This window comes from Ischnura elegans, chromosome 1, assembly GCF_921293095.1.
Source record: "Ischnura elegans chromosome 1, ioIscEleg1.1, whole genome shotgun sequence".
NCBI lineage: Eukaryota > Metazoa > Arthropoda > Insecta > Odonata > Coenagrionidae > Ischnura > Ischnura elegans.
Genome location: NC_060246.1, coordinates 53,306,036 through 53,320,570, shown reverse-complemented (window position 1 = coordinate 53,320,570; position 14,535 = coordinate 53,306,036). Strand labels below are relative to the sequence as shown.

Here is a 14,535-nt window from a genome sequence, read left to right as displayed (position 1 = left end):
TTCAGACTTCCACTACTGCCAGGAGGTTACCCTCTTTTCAGTCCCCTACCCTATCATGGATCAGCCACTGGGTGCAGATACTCCCAAATTTATAAATATAAGGCATTTTCTGAGGACTGGGTTTTAGATATACATTGTCATTATTTGGAAATAGTCCATGCTTATAAAATAAAATAAAAATCTACTTTTCTTTCCATACTTCTGAATAAAAAGTATCAGTAGCTGCACATACTACAAAGCCTGCTGTAGGAATATAGGCATCCAAAACATCAACATTGCAGCAAAACATACCTCAAGAGAGTCACAGCCACAGTCAGATTTTGCACCAGCTGGACAAGAGATCAAATCCATTTCCTTGAAATCAATGGAAAGTATTTGTTGAGGTGCTCCGATGATAAGCCAGTGACAATCCAAGAAAGGCTCATAATGATTATTACTTTGAGTCAGACGGGGAGAGGACAGTGTTAGGGACCCATCACGTGGTATAGTCTTTGTCCCTCCACATCCAATTGATTCCCCTGCCAAATTAAACATTTACTACAGCTTTTAAGACTATTAAGTTTTGAAGCAGGTAAAATCAAACAAAGAAAAAAGTAAACATTATTTCTACAAATATTTTTACAGTGTTCATTTCCAAGATTAAGTCTTAAAATAATGAATAGTGCAGTTCATGAAGGTAGGTTGGTTTTTGGAGTAGGCAACCATCTGGTCAGGTCAATTGAACCAGGGGGAAGAAAGGGTTGAAATAAACCTGCCAATGACATTAACAGTCAGCTTGATAGTCTGACATAACTTCAAAGAGCTTAACAAACATTGAAATTCTGCTCTTAAATAAAGACCGTAACGATGCCCACAGTAAACAAAAACAATCTCTCACATTACCAGTTTAAGTTTGAAGTTCGTAAATTTGGGTCCCTTTGACTTAGTAAATTAGAAGTTTGACTGAAATCATTTTACAGCTTTAAAAACTGACAAGAAGTATTTTGCATGTGGAGCTTTGATAATGTCATATTTAATTTTATGTTCTTAATTATTAACGATAAACACATTACTCACCATAAGTAAATGAGACTGAAGCCTTAAATCCTTTTAAATGGACAGATGAATCAGATGAAAATTGTACTGTCATCTTTGGGCTGGTTGATCTAATTGCTGGAGGTTCATTGGTCAAATTTCCACATAACCGGGCCAACCTCTTTCCTGGATCTATATATGATGAGTCATACACTGAAACATGGTCATACAGGCAGGTTCCACTACCTTCCAAGATGAAATACTCGAATCTGAAAATAATGTGATTGTCATTTGTCATCATGTAATGTCTGGTGCCTTTGAACTTTGTTTACCCATGACATAAAGGCCTAATATAAATGCTCTAAGATGCAAGTATACACAAACATGATATAGCCACTATCCCAGATGGAAGGATCCCTTGGAGATCCCACTCAATAACATTGGGGATAGAAGCAAGATGAATGCCTTGTTAAACAAGGTAAGAGAAAGATACTGAGTTAAAGAATGATAAGGCAGCAATAATGCACCCTATTTTGAAAGAGACTGGAGACACAGGCAGCATAATCATGAGACAGCAATTGAAACAAGGGCTTCTAGTCTAGCTGTTAAAACGATGCTATTAATGATAAGATAATTGGCATCACAACTGCTCCACTTCTATAGCCCAAACATTTAATTTACATCGAGTTTAAAATTATACACAAATTATATACAAAAGTAGTGCTTTTAAGTTTCTATCATTGTATATTTTATTTTTAAAATGTTATCCTGATCTGAAAAAGGTGAGAAAACTTGGGCCATAATGGACTGTAAGAGCTAAAAATAAATTATTTGTGTCACGAAGAAAGTAATGTTAGATAATGTATCAAATGGTTTTCCATTATAAATAAAATAATAAACTGTATATTGCACTTTCATAAAGTGTGTGTATACGTTAGAAATACTGAAAATTACTTCATTTATGATGAGAAATTTTGGTCACAGCTTTCACTACCTCGTTTAGGTCTCCACAGTGCCCAAAACCCTGTATTTTTTGTGCTGTGTCATGATGAAGATCTTTTTCAAACTTTTTGAATCACAATTAACCCATTTCCAACATATGCACCTTACCATTCTAAGTATGTGAAGCGCTTGATGAAAAACTACACTCTAATTTGTTTTCAAATTGCTATAAATATGCTGCTAACTGTTTTATTGACTTAATCTGTCTATAAGTTTATTTTTTAATCTATTATACATAATCCCAAAGGCTTAAAGAGATGGGAGCAAATCAGAAGTTCAAACATTTTATCAGGGCGGAAATGGGATAATCATGAATTTCATGAATTTAATTGGTTACAAGATACAAGATTTTTCTCATTACTTATCCTATGCAAAAATGCATCATTTCCGCTGATGCCAACACGTTCCAGGAAAAAAATCCATGTGGCAGTGTTGTCTACATTCAGGTAAGTGATCTATTCACCTGAAACATTGTTGTTCCGGAATGTGCCTTGTCCTAAACATACCAGATTATTGATCTCCTACTGTATATTATTTCAGGAATGGAATCAATTCATAGAAATCAATAGAATTGAATGGAGATAATAAAATTGAAAATACAGCAGACTCTCAATCATCCGGGTGCTGTTTATCCGTGCATGAGTTCACGCTCCTTCGATGTTATCCAAATCTTTACAAAAAAAGAAAATAGGACCCAAAAGCAGCAGGATATTTGCATTTTAATGCATGGCTACACCGGGCCTATTACTTCCATTAGATTCCCCTCCGTACAATGGAATTATTTTATTTACTTGCTGACAAGGATTATTTCAAGTTTACTTGGACGTCTGATTGCAGGCCACACATTGTTTGTGACACAGTAGACGCATTCCCACACAGTAACTACTACCATCCTAGCATTAGGGAAAAACAGTGATATTTTTAAAACAATAATAAAGTTAATAAAAAAAAGGATCAGAATATAACAAATTTTCGCTTTTAATGAAGTAGAAAAGTAGTAATATCTCCATAAATCATTAAATATTCCAAATAGTTAACTGCATTCCATTGCTTGAGGGACAAACACTGAAATATTTGTTAAAAATCGCGCACTCAAGATTTCATACATTTTAGTTGACTTTTGGCAAGCTATGAAAATTCAACAAAATTATTTTGAAAAAAGATAACTTCAGTTTTACATGCCCAAGATATTCCAAAATGTTGATTTACTATTCGCAGTGCGAAATGAAAAAGTTGATATTTTGATTTTTGGCCAGCTTTCTTCGATTTCGGCCCACTGTGCAGCAGCTGCATCCTAGGAAACTTGTATGAGACCCAGCGTGGCACCTGACAGCGTGGTTTCCAGCATTGCGCAGTGGTTTTGAAGTATTTGTGCAAACCACATTTCTGAATCAGTGATCTTGCAGCCAGGATGCATGGTTTTCGGGAAACAGGTATTAAACGGACCCATTAAGAAATCACATTATCACCGCTAAACAGATTGCAGTCGGGAAAAGAAAGCTCTTAATGACTCTGGAAAACTACCTAAAATAACATACAAGGTGCGTAAATAATTACAGACTGATTAATTTACATAAATGATGAAAATTTCAAGAAATTAAAGTGAAAGTTTGGATGTTTGGTTTGATTATCCATGTTTTCCGATTATTCGTGCCTTATCGCCCCATCATTAGCCCGGATAATCGGGAGTTTGCTGCATATGGAATAGATCAAGCAATATGTGTATTGAGATACTATACTAAAGTATTCACTCAAGCCATTTACTTACACCAATGCAACAACTTTGTTAGCAGGAGCTTCAATCACCCAGGTACAATTTAATCCACCATAGTAAACACTGTCATAGGTAGGTGATTCAATCATTTTGGGGCTGTTTATGAATCCACCACAGGCTGAAAAAAAGAGAATTAATGGCATTAGGAAAAAGGAGCCAACTCTGTAGAGACCATTCACTTTTAAAAAATTTCCATCAGAAGATGATGGAAGGCAGAGTACACATGTCAGCTTCTAGTAAACAAGATTTGAACAAAAAAATAGTTCATTTCCAACACACTGATTCACCTGATTCATTTGAAATTCTATGAATTTGAACTGCAAATTGTCTAGATTAATACTTAGCACATTTTTGAAATATTTCCTTCCAGAAAATAAAACTGTTAGATTATCAATAAAATCACTACCCTACTATGTTTTAAGATAACAAAACTGAAAGGAATATTAAGAACAAATGCCTAATTCCATAAATACTTTCTTGAGCTATTTTCCCCATTGAGGGAAAAATATGTAATTCAAACAAACCTACTCTGCTCTCGTGAACAATTTAAAATTAATTTATCATTCAATTTTACTACCTTCAGAGTACAAAGCATCCTGCTCAACCTATCAGTATTGGTGACAGATTTCTTGCTTAAACCTCATCTTGAAATTTTCAGAGCATAAAATGTAGATCCTGTTCAACATTTGCTTGTATGTATCTCAAATTTGATAACATAACCTTTAAATTATTTCCTCAGCTTTATGTTTTTAATATTTGAGATAAAGGCAAATTTTGAACAGGGCCTACATAGTATATATGTACTCTGAAAATGTCAAGACGATAGTATGAATTATACATGATTAAACCATTGCCATGAAAGACTCGTCAAGAGGTAGGTATGCATTCTTTTAAGAGGAAATTCACATCAAATCGAAGGAATTTTAAGTTTCAGTGATCAATGATTAATTACATTTTCAATAAAATGAAGGCCATTGGAGTAATAAAAATTCATGAATATACAAGGGTTGTCTTCAAGATAAGGTCCCCAAGTTACAAGGAATATTGTTAGGTGGGATCCGGCAATCTAACAGTGTAGCTCAGTTCCTTCTCTCCACGTCCCTGTCTGCAGTACTCAGACTTGGCTAGCCGTTAGAGATGAAGGTCCCACTCTCTTCTCCTGCCAGGTATGAATTATGAGTTGTGATTCATTTTTTACGTGCGAAACACACTGCGTCAGCTGAAAAGAATGTGAAGTCTACAGAGTAAAATGTATGAGTGTGTAACACTAGCGAAAATGGAGTGGGGTATTCAAAGATGGATATATATAGAAGTCCATGACAAAAAGCAGTCTGGGCCATCAACGGGTTCCGATGAAACAAATGAAAAATGGAAGGAACAATGCTGAAAGATTGAAGGGTGAAATTAAGGTGCTTCGCAAGATGATTTCCTGTATCAACAAGACCTGCATTGGCAAAATTTTCACAACCACTTTGGATATGCCGAGGCTCATGTACAGTGGGTTTTGAGTATGCATATGGAAGACCACAGAACAGCTCAATCACACTTTGGCCGTGTGACAACTGATCTCATCAACAAATTTGGATGGGATACTATCACACACCCAATAATCCGATCCCATCCCAACAGGGATCTGGCATTCAATGAAAAATCTTCAACGCCACCGGAATTCCAATGCTGACCCACAGGATAGGAAGCCAACATTCTATCGATCTCACTACCCTATCTCCCTTTTTTGTGTATTTTTTCCAGCATATTAAGAAATATGCCGCCGTTCGGTATTTCTTAAAGTCTTGCTTTTGCATAACACGACCACTTTGTTCAAATGTTTTCGTTGAATATAGAGAAATATATTAATAAGCACAGCATACTGATAATGAATGACTGGCATTAGCTTAGCATATCGAGCGTTTGGCCACTAATTAACCCTTTCGCGCCGGACCTTCGTTGAGGGAAATTCTTCCTCAATACGAGTCTCTTGAAAGTTTTCTTTACTCCCCTGCACGAAGCTTTTTCGCGTCGACTGAAGGCAGTGGTTCCCTCCCCAACCATTTTTGGACCCAACTCAGTGGGGTGCCGATCCCTTTCTTCGGCCTCTGTCCCAGACCCTAGAAGGATTAAAAACCCCTTCCTAGGACGAGTCCGCGGTCAACTGGCTAAAATATTAATGCAAAATATATGCAAATATTTGTTGTTCGCATCAATTTTTTACATTCAATATGAATTTTGTGTTTTTTTTCTGAGCGTGCAGAAATTTTAAACGAAGTTCTAACCTTGATATAGATGGATTTAGTATATTTACTAGTTGTTCTATAACTCCGTTGATATTAACGTTAGAATTTTGTTTGAAATTTCCATGCGGTCAGCAAAAAAAGATGAATTCATTGATAGCATTGGATATCAAAAGTAAGCAACAAATATTTTTTTGGAAAACACACTACAAATAACAGTAGTTGACCACGTGGAGAGGATAGGAGAGAGTCGACCTGAGCGGCCGAAGGAGGGACTGGGCTACCGCTAAGGCGGATCACGAGGGGCGACCGCGTCCATGGGTCTATTGTGCCCGCCACGGTCACTTTTTCGACCTGTGCCGCACAGGCGTGGCATTCGTTGCTTACGTTAGGAAAATTCACGCCGCAAAGGTGTGGCATTCGTTGTTTATAGAAGAAAATCCTCGCCGCACAGGTGTGGCATTCGGCACGAAAGGGTTAAGGATTCCACCGTATAATTGAAGGCAGGAACCCAGACAATAGCAAACTAGAAGTTGTCGCGGTAGTATTTGGTGTAGAGACAGAAAATAGCCCCTTTCACAAGAACTTTGGAAAATTCACAGGCTTAAAGCATAGAAAGAGGTGAGCGGCATACCTAATCTATCCAGTTCAGATATAATAGAAAGTATTTTTTTACATTAACATTGATACCATTGAGACCAGCCTTGGGCAGGACACAATTCAGAACCAGATAGGATCAGAAAGAAGAGGTTTTAAGCCACCTTTGTGGCATGGCAGTAGAGTCCATGATTTAGGCATGAAGAAGATGTTAAGCCATATTAAAAAAATGCATTTACAGAAAAATCAGAAGCGATAAATTGGAAAAAGTCAAAGCTTTCCAGAGATGAATTATTCAAGGTCAAAAGTCTTGTTTCTCACAGTGAAAAATCATTAGGAATCTTATTTTACAGACAACCCTCACATATTCATGAATTTTTATCATTAAAATGGCCTTCATTGAATGGAAAATTTAATTAAGCATTGATAACTGCAACTGATAATTCATTCATTTTTACACGAGTTTCCTCTTAAAAGAATGCATACCTACCTCTTGACCGGTCTCTTTAGTGACATTTCACTCGTAAACAATTTATGCCATCGACTTGAAATTTTCAGGGTGAACAGAGTAGACCCGGTTCAACATTTGCCTGTATCTCAAATATTAAAAACTTAAATCTGAGAAATTATAAAATGGTAAAATTATCAAATTTGAGATAAAAGTAAATGTAGCCAATGGAAAAACATTGAAACAAAGGCAAAAAATACTTACTTTCAACTCTATACTTCATCAGAAATCCAATGTCCCGCAGTAAAGTATCAGTTTGAAAGACTAATCTAATGGAATCATATCCTCGTATGACAGGAGGCTTGTCAGTTCCACAGTAAGGCCCAAACTGCCTCGGACTTTGTCCTCTGTTTTCTATTGCATATATGGTCAAATTATCATACTTGCACGTAGTCTCTAAAAATGTCAAAATATTAACATGATAAGCTTGAGGTTTAAATTATAAAAGTACAAATTACAATAGGGTAGTTTCCTTCATCAAAGAAAACGAAAGGCATTGATTGCGATTCGTTACCCACCATTAGTGTATTCATAATATACAAATTATTTCGTTTTAGAAATACCGGTTTAGATGAATGGCATTGGTCCATTTTTATCCTCATTTGAAAAGGGCCAGATTGGCGCCCATGCGATGCCGCTCCACGTGACATCACAAGGACCTAGTTTCTATAGGAGAGGATAGGAGTTATACGTCGTCTGAGGTTACCAATGCATGCACGAGGCGAAGAGCTCAGGGAAACATGTCTTAATAATCACTTATTAAAACTAGCTAAGGTCGGAAAGTTTTCCTGGTTTGATAAGGTATTAATAATCCTTATTCAAGCCAAGCGCTACCAGCCAGCAGGGTACTCAGCTACCCGCTAGCAGCCTGCGTTGTATCAGCGCTAAGCCTCGCCTCAAGGTCACCTCACAGGACGGCAGCGGGAACCAGAAATACGCCACGCGGAGAGATTTCCCGGCATTCATACTTACGCGTCGCGTTTTCGCGCGCTTGAAAATTTTCACTTTTCATTTTATCGCAAAAAATAGATATCGTCATTTAAAATTCTAAAAGCGTGAAATAAGTACTCCAGGCATCTTTCACTCCATCTTTCGATTTAGGCAATAAAAAAATAATAGGAAACCACCCGATTGTAATTTTTATAGTTCTAATTACTGTTTTCATGGCATTAAAACATTAATTTTGTATTCCACATTGTAACATGTTTATTACCACAAGTATGAAGGGTAAACTCTACTTTGAAGTAATTAAATGATGGCAGTAGCAAGATACAGATAGAGTCATGCAAAATGATTTTTCGATGGTGAATTTCTTCATTGGTATATTCAATGCGAGTTGGCACACATTAATTCTCAGCAACTCCGTGCATGAACTGGCCCTTTCAAAAGAAGAGACTTTAAACTTCTTCATATTTTTCTGAAAGTACCTACTCCCACCATTAAAGATCCGCTCAACAGCTCTCAAGATATTTGACAAGGACTCCATATTATGAATATTTCAAATTAGCAACATTATGGTACATACCTTTTTCAAGTTTGAACTCCTGAAACTCTGCCATCAGATTTTCACCTGGTGTATTGATTATATAGGTACAGAGTAAATCATCACCATATAACCCAGGGTACCCAGGAGAAAATAGGACACCTTTCTTGTTATTTATTACGCCTCCGCAATTTACAGTCCACTGGGCCTATGTTCACAACAGTAATTAATATAAATACTCTACGGTAGTGTCTATCATCTCATGATGAAAATGATATCAGTATCCATTAAATGTTGCTAACCTTGAATCCATCACCTTTTGTTGAGGCACTTGAACGGAAAAGCACTTTCATGCGATTTCCAGTGGAATTGAAAGCTCCAGGGATATTTCTGCCACAGACTTTTCCCATTGTCTGCCAAGTTTCATTTCCATAGTTGAATATCTGGGTAGAGGAAATTAATGACCATATAGTATCTTTGAATTTCCATAGCATTGTTATTCCTGATATTTTAATGATTCTAAGAGAGAAATATGAGAAACGTAATTCAATATTTTAAATGGAAATTTCATGATCCTAAAATCCAAACGTGGTAAAGCAGCTCTAAAGTAAAAATATGTAGTCTTTACACTTTGAGAAAAACGTACCTTCTATAATGCAGAGAATAAAGCTTATAGTTTTATGAATGTTGTTATTGACATATTATTACATACTACACAGCCCACACCATTGATTTATTTTTATTAATTGACAGAAGAAGATAAAATTAGAAAAAAAAACATTACTTTGGTTGACTTTGGGTGGTTAATACAAGTACCATACATTCTACTAAGAACACTGGAAAAATCAAAGGTGTATGTGCATACCTCAACAAAATCTTGTGAACAGCTTCCAGTTCCTTCCAGTTGAAACCGCTCAATAAACACTAGCCCAATGTGATACCCTTGTTCCACATTGATCTCCCACAAACATTCAGCATTATTATCATACTGCCGGGGATAATTAGGTGAAGATATATTACCAGTTTTCCCATGGTAGACTCCTCCACAACCTTCAAAAAAGTCATAACAAAAATTACAAATTGATCCATGAGATAGTTAAATGATGATTAATATCTAGTTGGAAATGTAACAGTCAAAAGCAGTAGTGCAGTGTGACCTTGGTTATACAACCCTCAGTTATGCGATGACCTCATTTATACGATTTTTTTGGTCCCGTGAATAACCCGATATGAACCCATGGATTTCCAACCTCAGTTACAAAACACATTTTTCCTGTCCCAAGATAAGCCATACCTCACTTGACTATGACTAGTCAGAGGAATACTCAAAGATAATATTGCGGCACGTGATCCGATTTTAGCCACCTGAGCAGGCAGAGGAGAAGGTAACTTAGTGGTGAATTTTTATCTTGGCGTGACTACCAATGCATCCCAACAGCACTACTTCAAGCAATTGTATCAACACGGTTGGCGACATATTCAATACATTGTTTTATAGCCGTATAAAAAAAAACCAGTAATTCCTAATTGGGCATTGTTTCTTATGAACTCGAGCTGACAAGTTTGTCGCATGGCTATAATAATTTTCAAGATTCAGGTAGATTAAGATAGTAATCTTTCTTACGTTTGCACTGAGGTGCTCAAACGAAGGTAGGTACCCAACTTCCACAGGCTTTGAGCATTTAATGATGAATGTGCTGTTTCACCCCTGTCTAAGGCTTAATTTATATGAATATGTAAATTACTATTATCCATTGAATTTAGGGTTAAAACAATGTCTGCCATAAGGTAAACGTACACAATTAAAGAAAAGTTGGGGAGTGACAAAGGCATTGTAGCTGCAATCCAGAACCATGGAAAAACAGCTGTATCATCGGATGATGAGAGCGAGAAAGAAGAAGACGGATGTGAGGTCGAGATTCCAAAAATTGGACGGGTATTGTGCAACATAAGTGTAGTGATGAATAGGTTAGATAGAGAGAGGAATTGCAATATTCTTCATCTGTTGCACTTGCAAAGTATTAAAAATTATGTGACAAAGAAACACCATCAACTATCGTGCCAAAAGAAAATATCCAAGTATTTTAGTAACTCCCATTGAAGTAGAGCGTTTAAAATAATTTGATAATGTATTATGCAAATATATTGGTTATAAACATGAGCTGTAAGGGTTTTTTCATTGTTTTCCACACAGTTTCCCGGAATAACATGGTTGTTCGATAAGGTGGGTGTAAACAACTTCCTCATAGACACAAAAAATTACTGTACTTTACCATGCATCCCACAAACCAGGACAAAAACAATAATATAAATTACAGTATGATATCCCTGTCTATGGCAAGGGCCAAGGCAAACTATTTGACTGCAATTTTCAGCACATGATACACAATATAAAATTAAATGTAATAGGGAACTTGCATATATTTCAGATATAATCAAGAGCCCCAAAATTATATAAAAATATATGTTTGCATACCACGGTGAAAGTTTTTTTTATCATTTTATGATGTGGTTTGCAATATTTAATTAATCAAAGTTCACAAGAATTTTCAAATACAAGTGAGAATCGAAAACGCCCGATGATTGGCTGGTAGAAAAGTGACGTCATAATTCAGTACGAGGAGGCACGGCAGCACAGCCTTAGTAGTGGTTGCATACTTGAATACAAGTGACGGCGTGGTTATGATTCATTTCTTGAGGTGCAGACGTATCAGAGTTGTTCATTGTGACTGCAGGGCTATTATTTGATCTATTTCTCCTTCATTGAAAGCGATAGATTGCGTAAAGATGAAGGAATATGGTTATTCTTAGGCTGATCCTAGCAAGCTTCCTGTTACTGATTCCATCATGATACCGCAAGGTATTTTAGTGAAACTGTAGACTTCGTCGGCACCAAATGTCGATGCCGAGAAATGGAAAGGTAGCTGATGTGCATCTGAAATGTTTTATAGTTCATAACAAAGTGAGATTTGCGTATAATATTGGCGAAAGCGTATACTCATGTGAAATGTGTATTCTTTTGGCAGTCCACTAGAGAGTCTTATGGTGAACTTATTTCCACCTCGACGCTGTCGATGATACTTTCAACTTTAAAATACCTTGCCTGGAGGGCGACAGGAAGCTCTGAGGAAGCCAGACTATTAATGTTTCAATGTAGTAGCGATAATATAGACGAACTTCCAACACAATCTACCATCTTGTGACTCAAAAACCCCGAAGCCACTTCCTATTCTGCAGAAAGAATCGGTCAATCGCACTTCGATCAATATAATAAACACAACGTCTTCAGGTGTTAATAAGTTACTTTTGTAATGAAAGCTTTCCTAAAGTAGCATTAAAATGTGAATATTTTCCAAACAGAGTCTTTAATACATTTTGGTAGCTTTTGTCACGATATATCTGAAACCTACTCTAAAGGCGAGCTCATCGACATTGCGATCGGTTGTCACTTAAAAATTCCGTATCGGAAATCCTAGAGGGATAACCTTTGACGATGACCGTGATCACCTGCACTCTCACTATCACTGGAACCCGTGGTGAAAATATCATCCCAATCCAATTTCTATTTGGTTTTAACTGGGGAAAGAGCAACATAGAACTGCACATTCTTTGGGCAACTTTGGGTTTGACTTTCCCTCAAACACCCCATTTCCTCTGTGGTGCACATCAGTCCTATCTTTATACAATGGCTTGACAACCTTTAAATGGATCCTTGGTTTATCCTGACAACCAACTAAATGGAAATTGCTGATCCACACTTCTTCCTCTATCTCCACAGTTTCCAAATCAAGGCCCGCGGAACATTCCTATTGTGACTCAACTTTTTCTGAAAAGCAAGCAACGGCGTAGAATAAAATCAAAGAATGCTGCGATTAATTTTTTGTGACCACCTCTGGATTCCATTCTTTTTGCCATCTACAACTTCCTTTATCTTACGGGGTAAACTATGGGACAAGATATTGTTTAAATATTTTCATTAATTTATAACAAAATATAAGTTCTAAAAATAACCAAAAGCCATTTTATTAATCCGCACTGATGAGTGTAAATTAATGTGGAAGATGAATGCTGTAGACGTAGTAGTTTTCCCTAGGTTGAGTTGCAAAGTTAATGAAGTTGACAAAACGGCTAATTTTTCGGTGCGCGGAGTCATTTATTGCACTGGCCGTGTCTACATTTTTGAATTTTTTTGTAATAAAATAAATCAGAATTTAGGATAAAATTTCCTTTAAAATGACGTATAGTTCATTATTATAGCAAGCAGTGAAGCCAGGATATAAATTTGCTAAGTACAGCGGCACATCATTTTGACGCCGACAGTAGAAGAAAACGCTGTCTTCTTGGCTGGCACTCGAATGCATGAGGATCAACGTTGCTCTATATTTTCATATTTCCTCCCTTGATTTTAAACATCATGGAATTTTCTATGTCCTTCCGTAACTGAAATTGAACAAGTGCCATAAATAATTTGAGTCCATCGTAACCATCGAGAAACACCTATCTCCATTTTTGTTGAGAAGTTGAGTTTTTATTCTACGGCGGCCGAATTATCAAAAAATCTCAGTTTCATGGAATATGGAAATATTCTCCTTTAAACCCAACGTGGCTCTTCCAAACCTGCAGTTACTGGGCTTGGATCTTGGACTCCAACTGAACTATGACGTCACGACCTAAGATTATTGGGGCGGTATTTTTTAGCCCGTGAAATTCGGGAGACTTTTGGGAGTCATTTTCTAGTGTATAAACTTAATTTTAAGCGGAAAAAAGTATATTGCGGTACTAAGTGTTTACTGTAGTATATCAGCATACTGTTTATAAAAAGTATGCAATTTCCCTAATCAAAGAGTATTTAACCACAGATTAGGCATAGGAGTAATCCACTACAAAATGTAATGTTACTGAATATGATTTTAAATTGCTATCTAATTGGAATGTTTTTGCCACTCATAAATGCAGAAATGGCTGAGAGTTTTCCCTGCATAGGGCTTACACTGAAGAACTAATTTCCTCACTCTACTTGCCACTAAATTACAGCAATTGGCCAAGATAGGTTACCTAGTATATAATCCAAGTCCAATACTTATTTTAAAAAATCAACCACCTTAATTACCTCCAATTACAGCTTCAGTTTCTATTCTAAATCCTCTGCCTTGATTCATAATATTGGAATGGAAAAACACCCACAGCTGGTTTGACTGAGATATGATGGCATCTGGGATGTTAGTGCCACAATATAATCCAATCAATGGAGATTTAGGACTCCCACCATTTCTTACTTGCACATAATCATTCAAGCAATTATTTTCCAAACTCATGTTGGTTACCTTTAACTGAAAAAGAAGACAAAAATTATTCATCGTAAATTTAGATTCATCGTAAATGGATGAGGAAGTAAACTTTATGACAATCAGTACATGCATATATTTGCTAAGTTAAAAATATGTTTTATTAACAAATATGGTGCTGAATTAAATATTTGATGACAGATTTTGTGTGTAGAAAGAAAATTTGAAATTTTAAAAAGCATGCCCAAAACCAGGTCAGAATGTACGTCAAATCCATTATTAATCGTAGATCTTCTACACATTTATAAAGTTGGCACACACTAATTACGCACATACGTTATGCATAATGTAGCATATGTGCTGTTTGGATAACTTTTAATACTTGAAGAAAAACAGAAAGTTATTTACCTTAATTTGCTGTCCTTCTGGATAGTTGAGAGCCCAAGCGCAATCCACGTTTGGTGGATATTCTTGTGGATAGTTTGGACTAGTTAAAACTTCATTTGGCCCCACCAAAACTCCTCCACATCTGGATACAGAGTACTGCAAAGTGAAGTTGCTCACACCTCCTCGGTCTCGCCTTTTCAAACCTTGCCTAGCCTGGTCAAGATGGAATGAGTGGACAATACTTCTCATTATTA

The 14,535-nt window shown here is 36.5% G+C and overlaps 1 protein-coding gene across 1 annotated transcript in view; it reads right to left on the bottom strand.

The window, feature by feature from the left end:
• The window catches only part of LOC124160663 (cubilin-like), a 270,327-nt gene that overhangs the window by 54,131 nt on the left and 201,661 nt on the right, over positions 1-14,535 (bottom strand). Inside the window, exons 51-59 of the mRNA XM_046536589.1 lie at positions 14,303-14,494; positions 13,720-13,939; positions 9,475-9,659; positions 8,912-9,052; positions 8,652-8,817; positions 7,331-7,522; positions 3,785-3,908; positions 1,057-1,283; positions 292-518 (exon numbers count right to left, since the gene is read on the bottom strand). Coding sequence (XP_046392545.1) covers positions 292-518; positions 1,057-1,283; positions 3,785-3,908; positions 7,331-7,522; positions 8,652-8,817; positions 8,912-9,052; positions 9,475-9,659; positions 13,720-13,939; positions 14,303-14,494 — 1,674 coding nt within the window. The remainder of the gene's footprint in view (positions 1-291; positions 519-1,056; positions 1,284-3,784; positions 3,909-7,330; positions 7,523-8,651; positions 8,818-8,911; positions 9,053-9,474; positions 9,660-13,719; positions 13,940-14,302; positions 14,495-14,535) is intronic.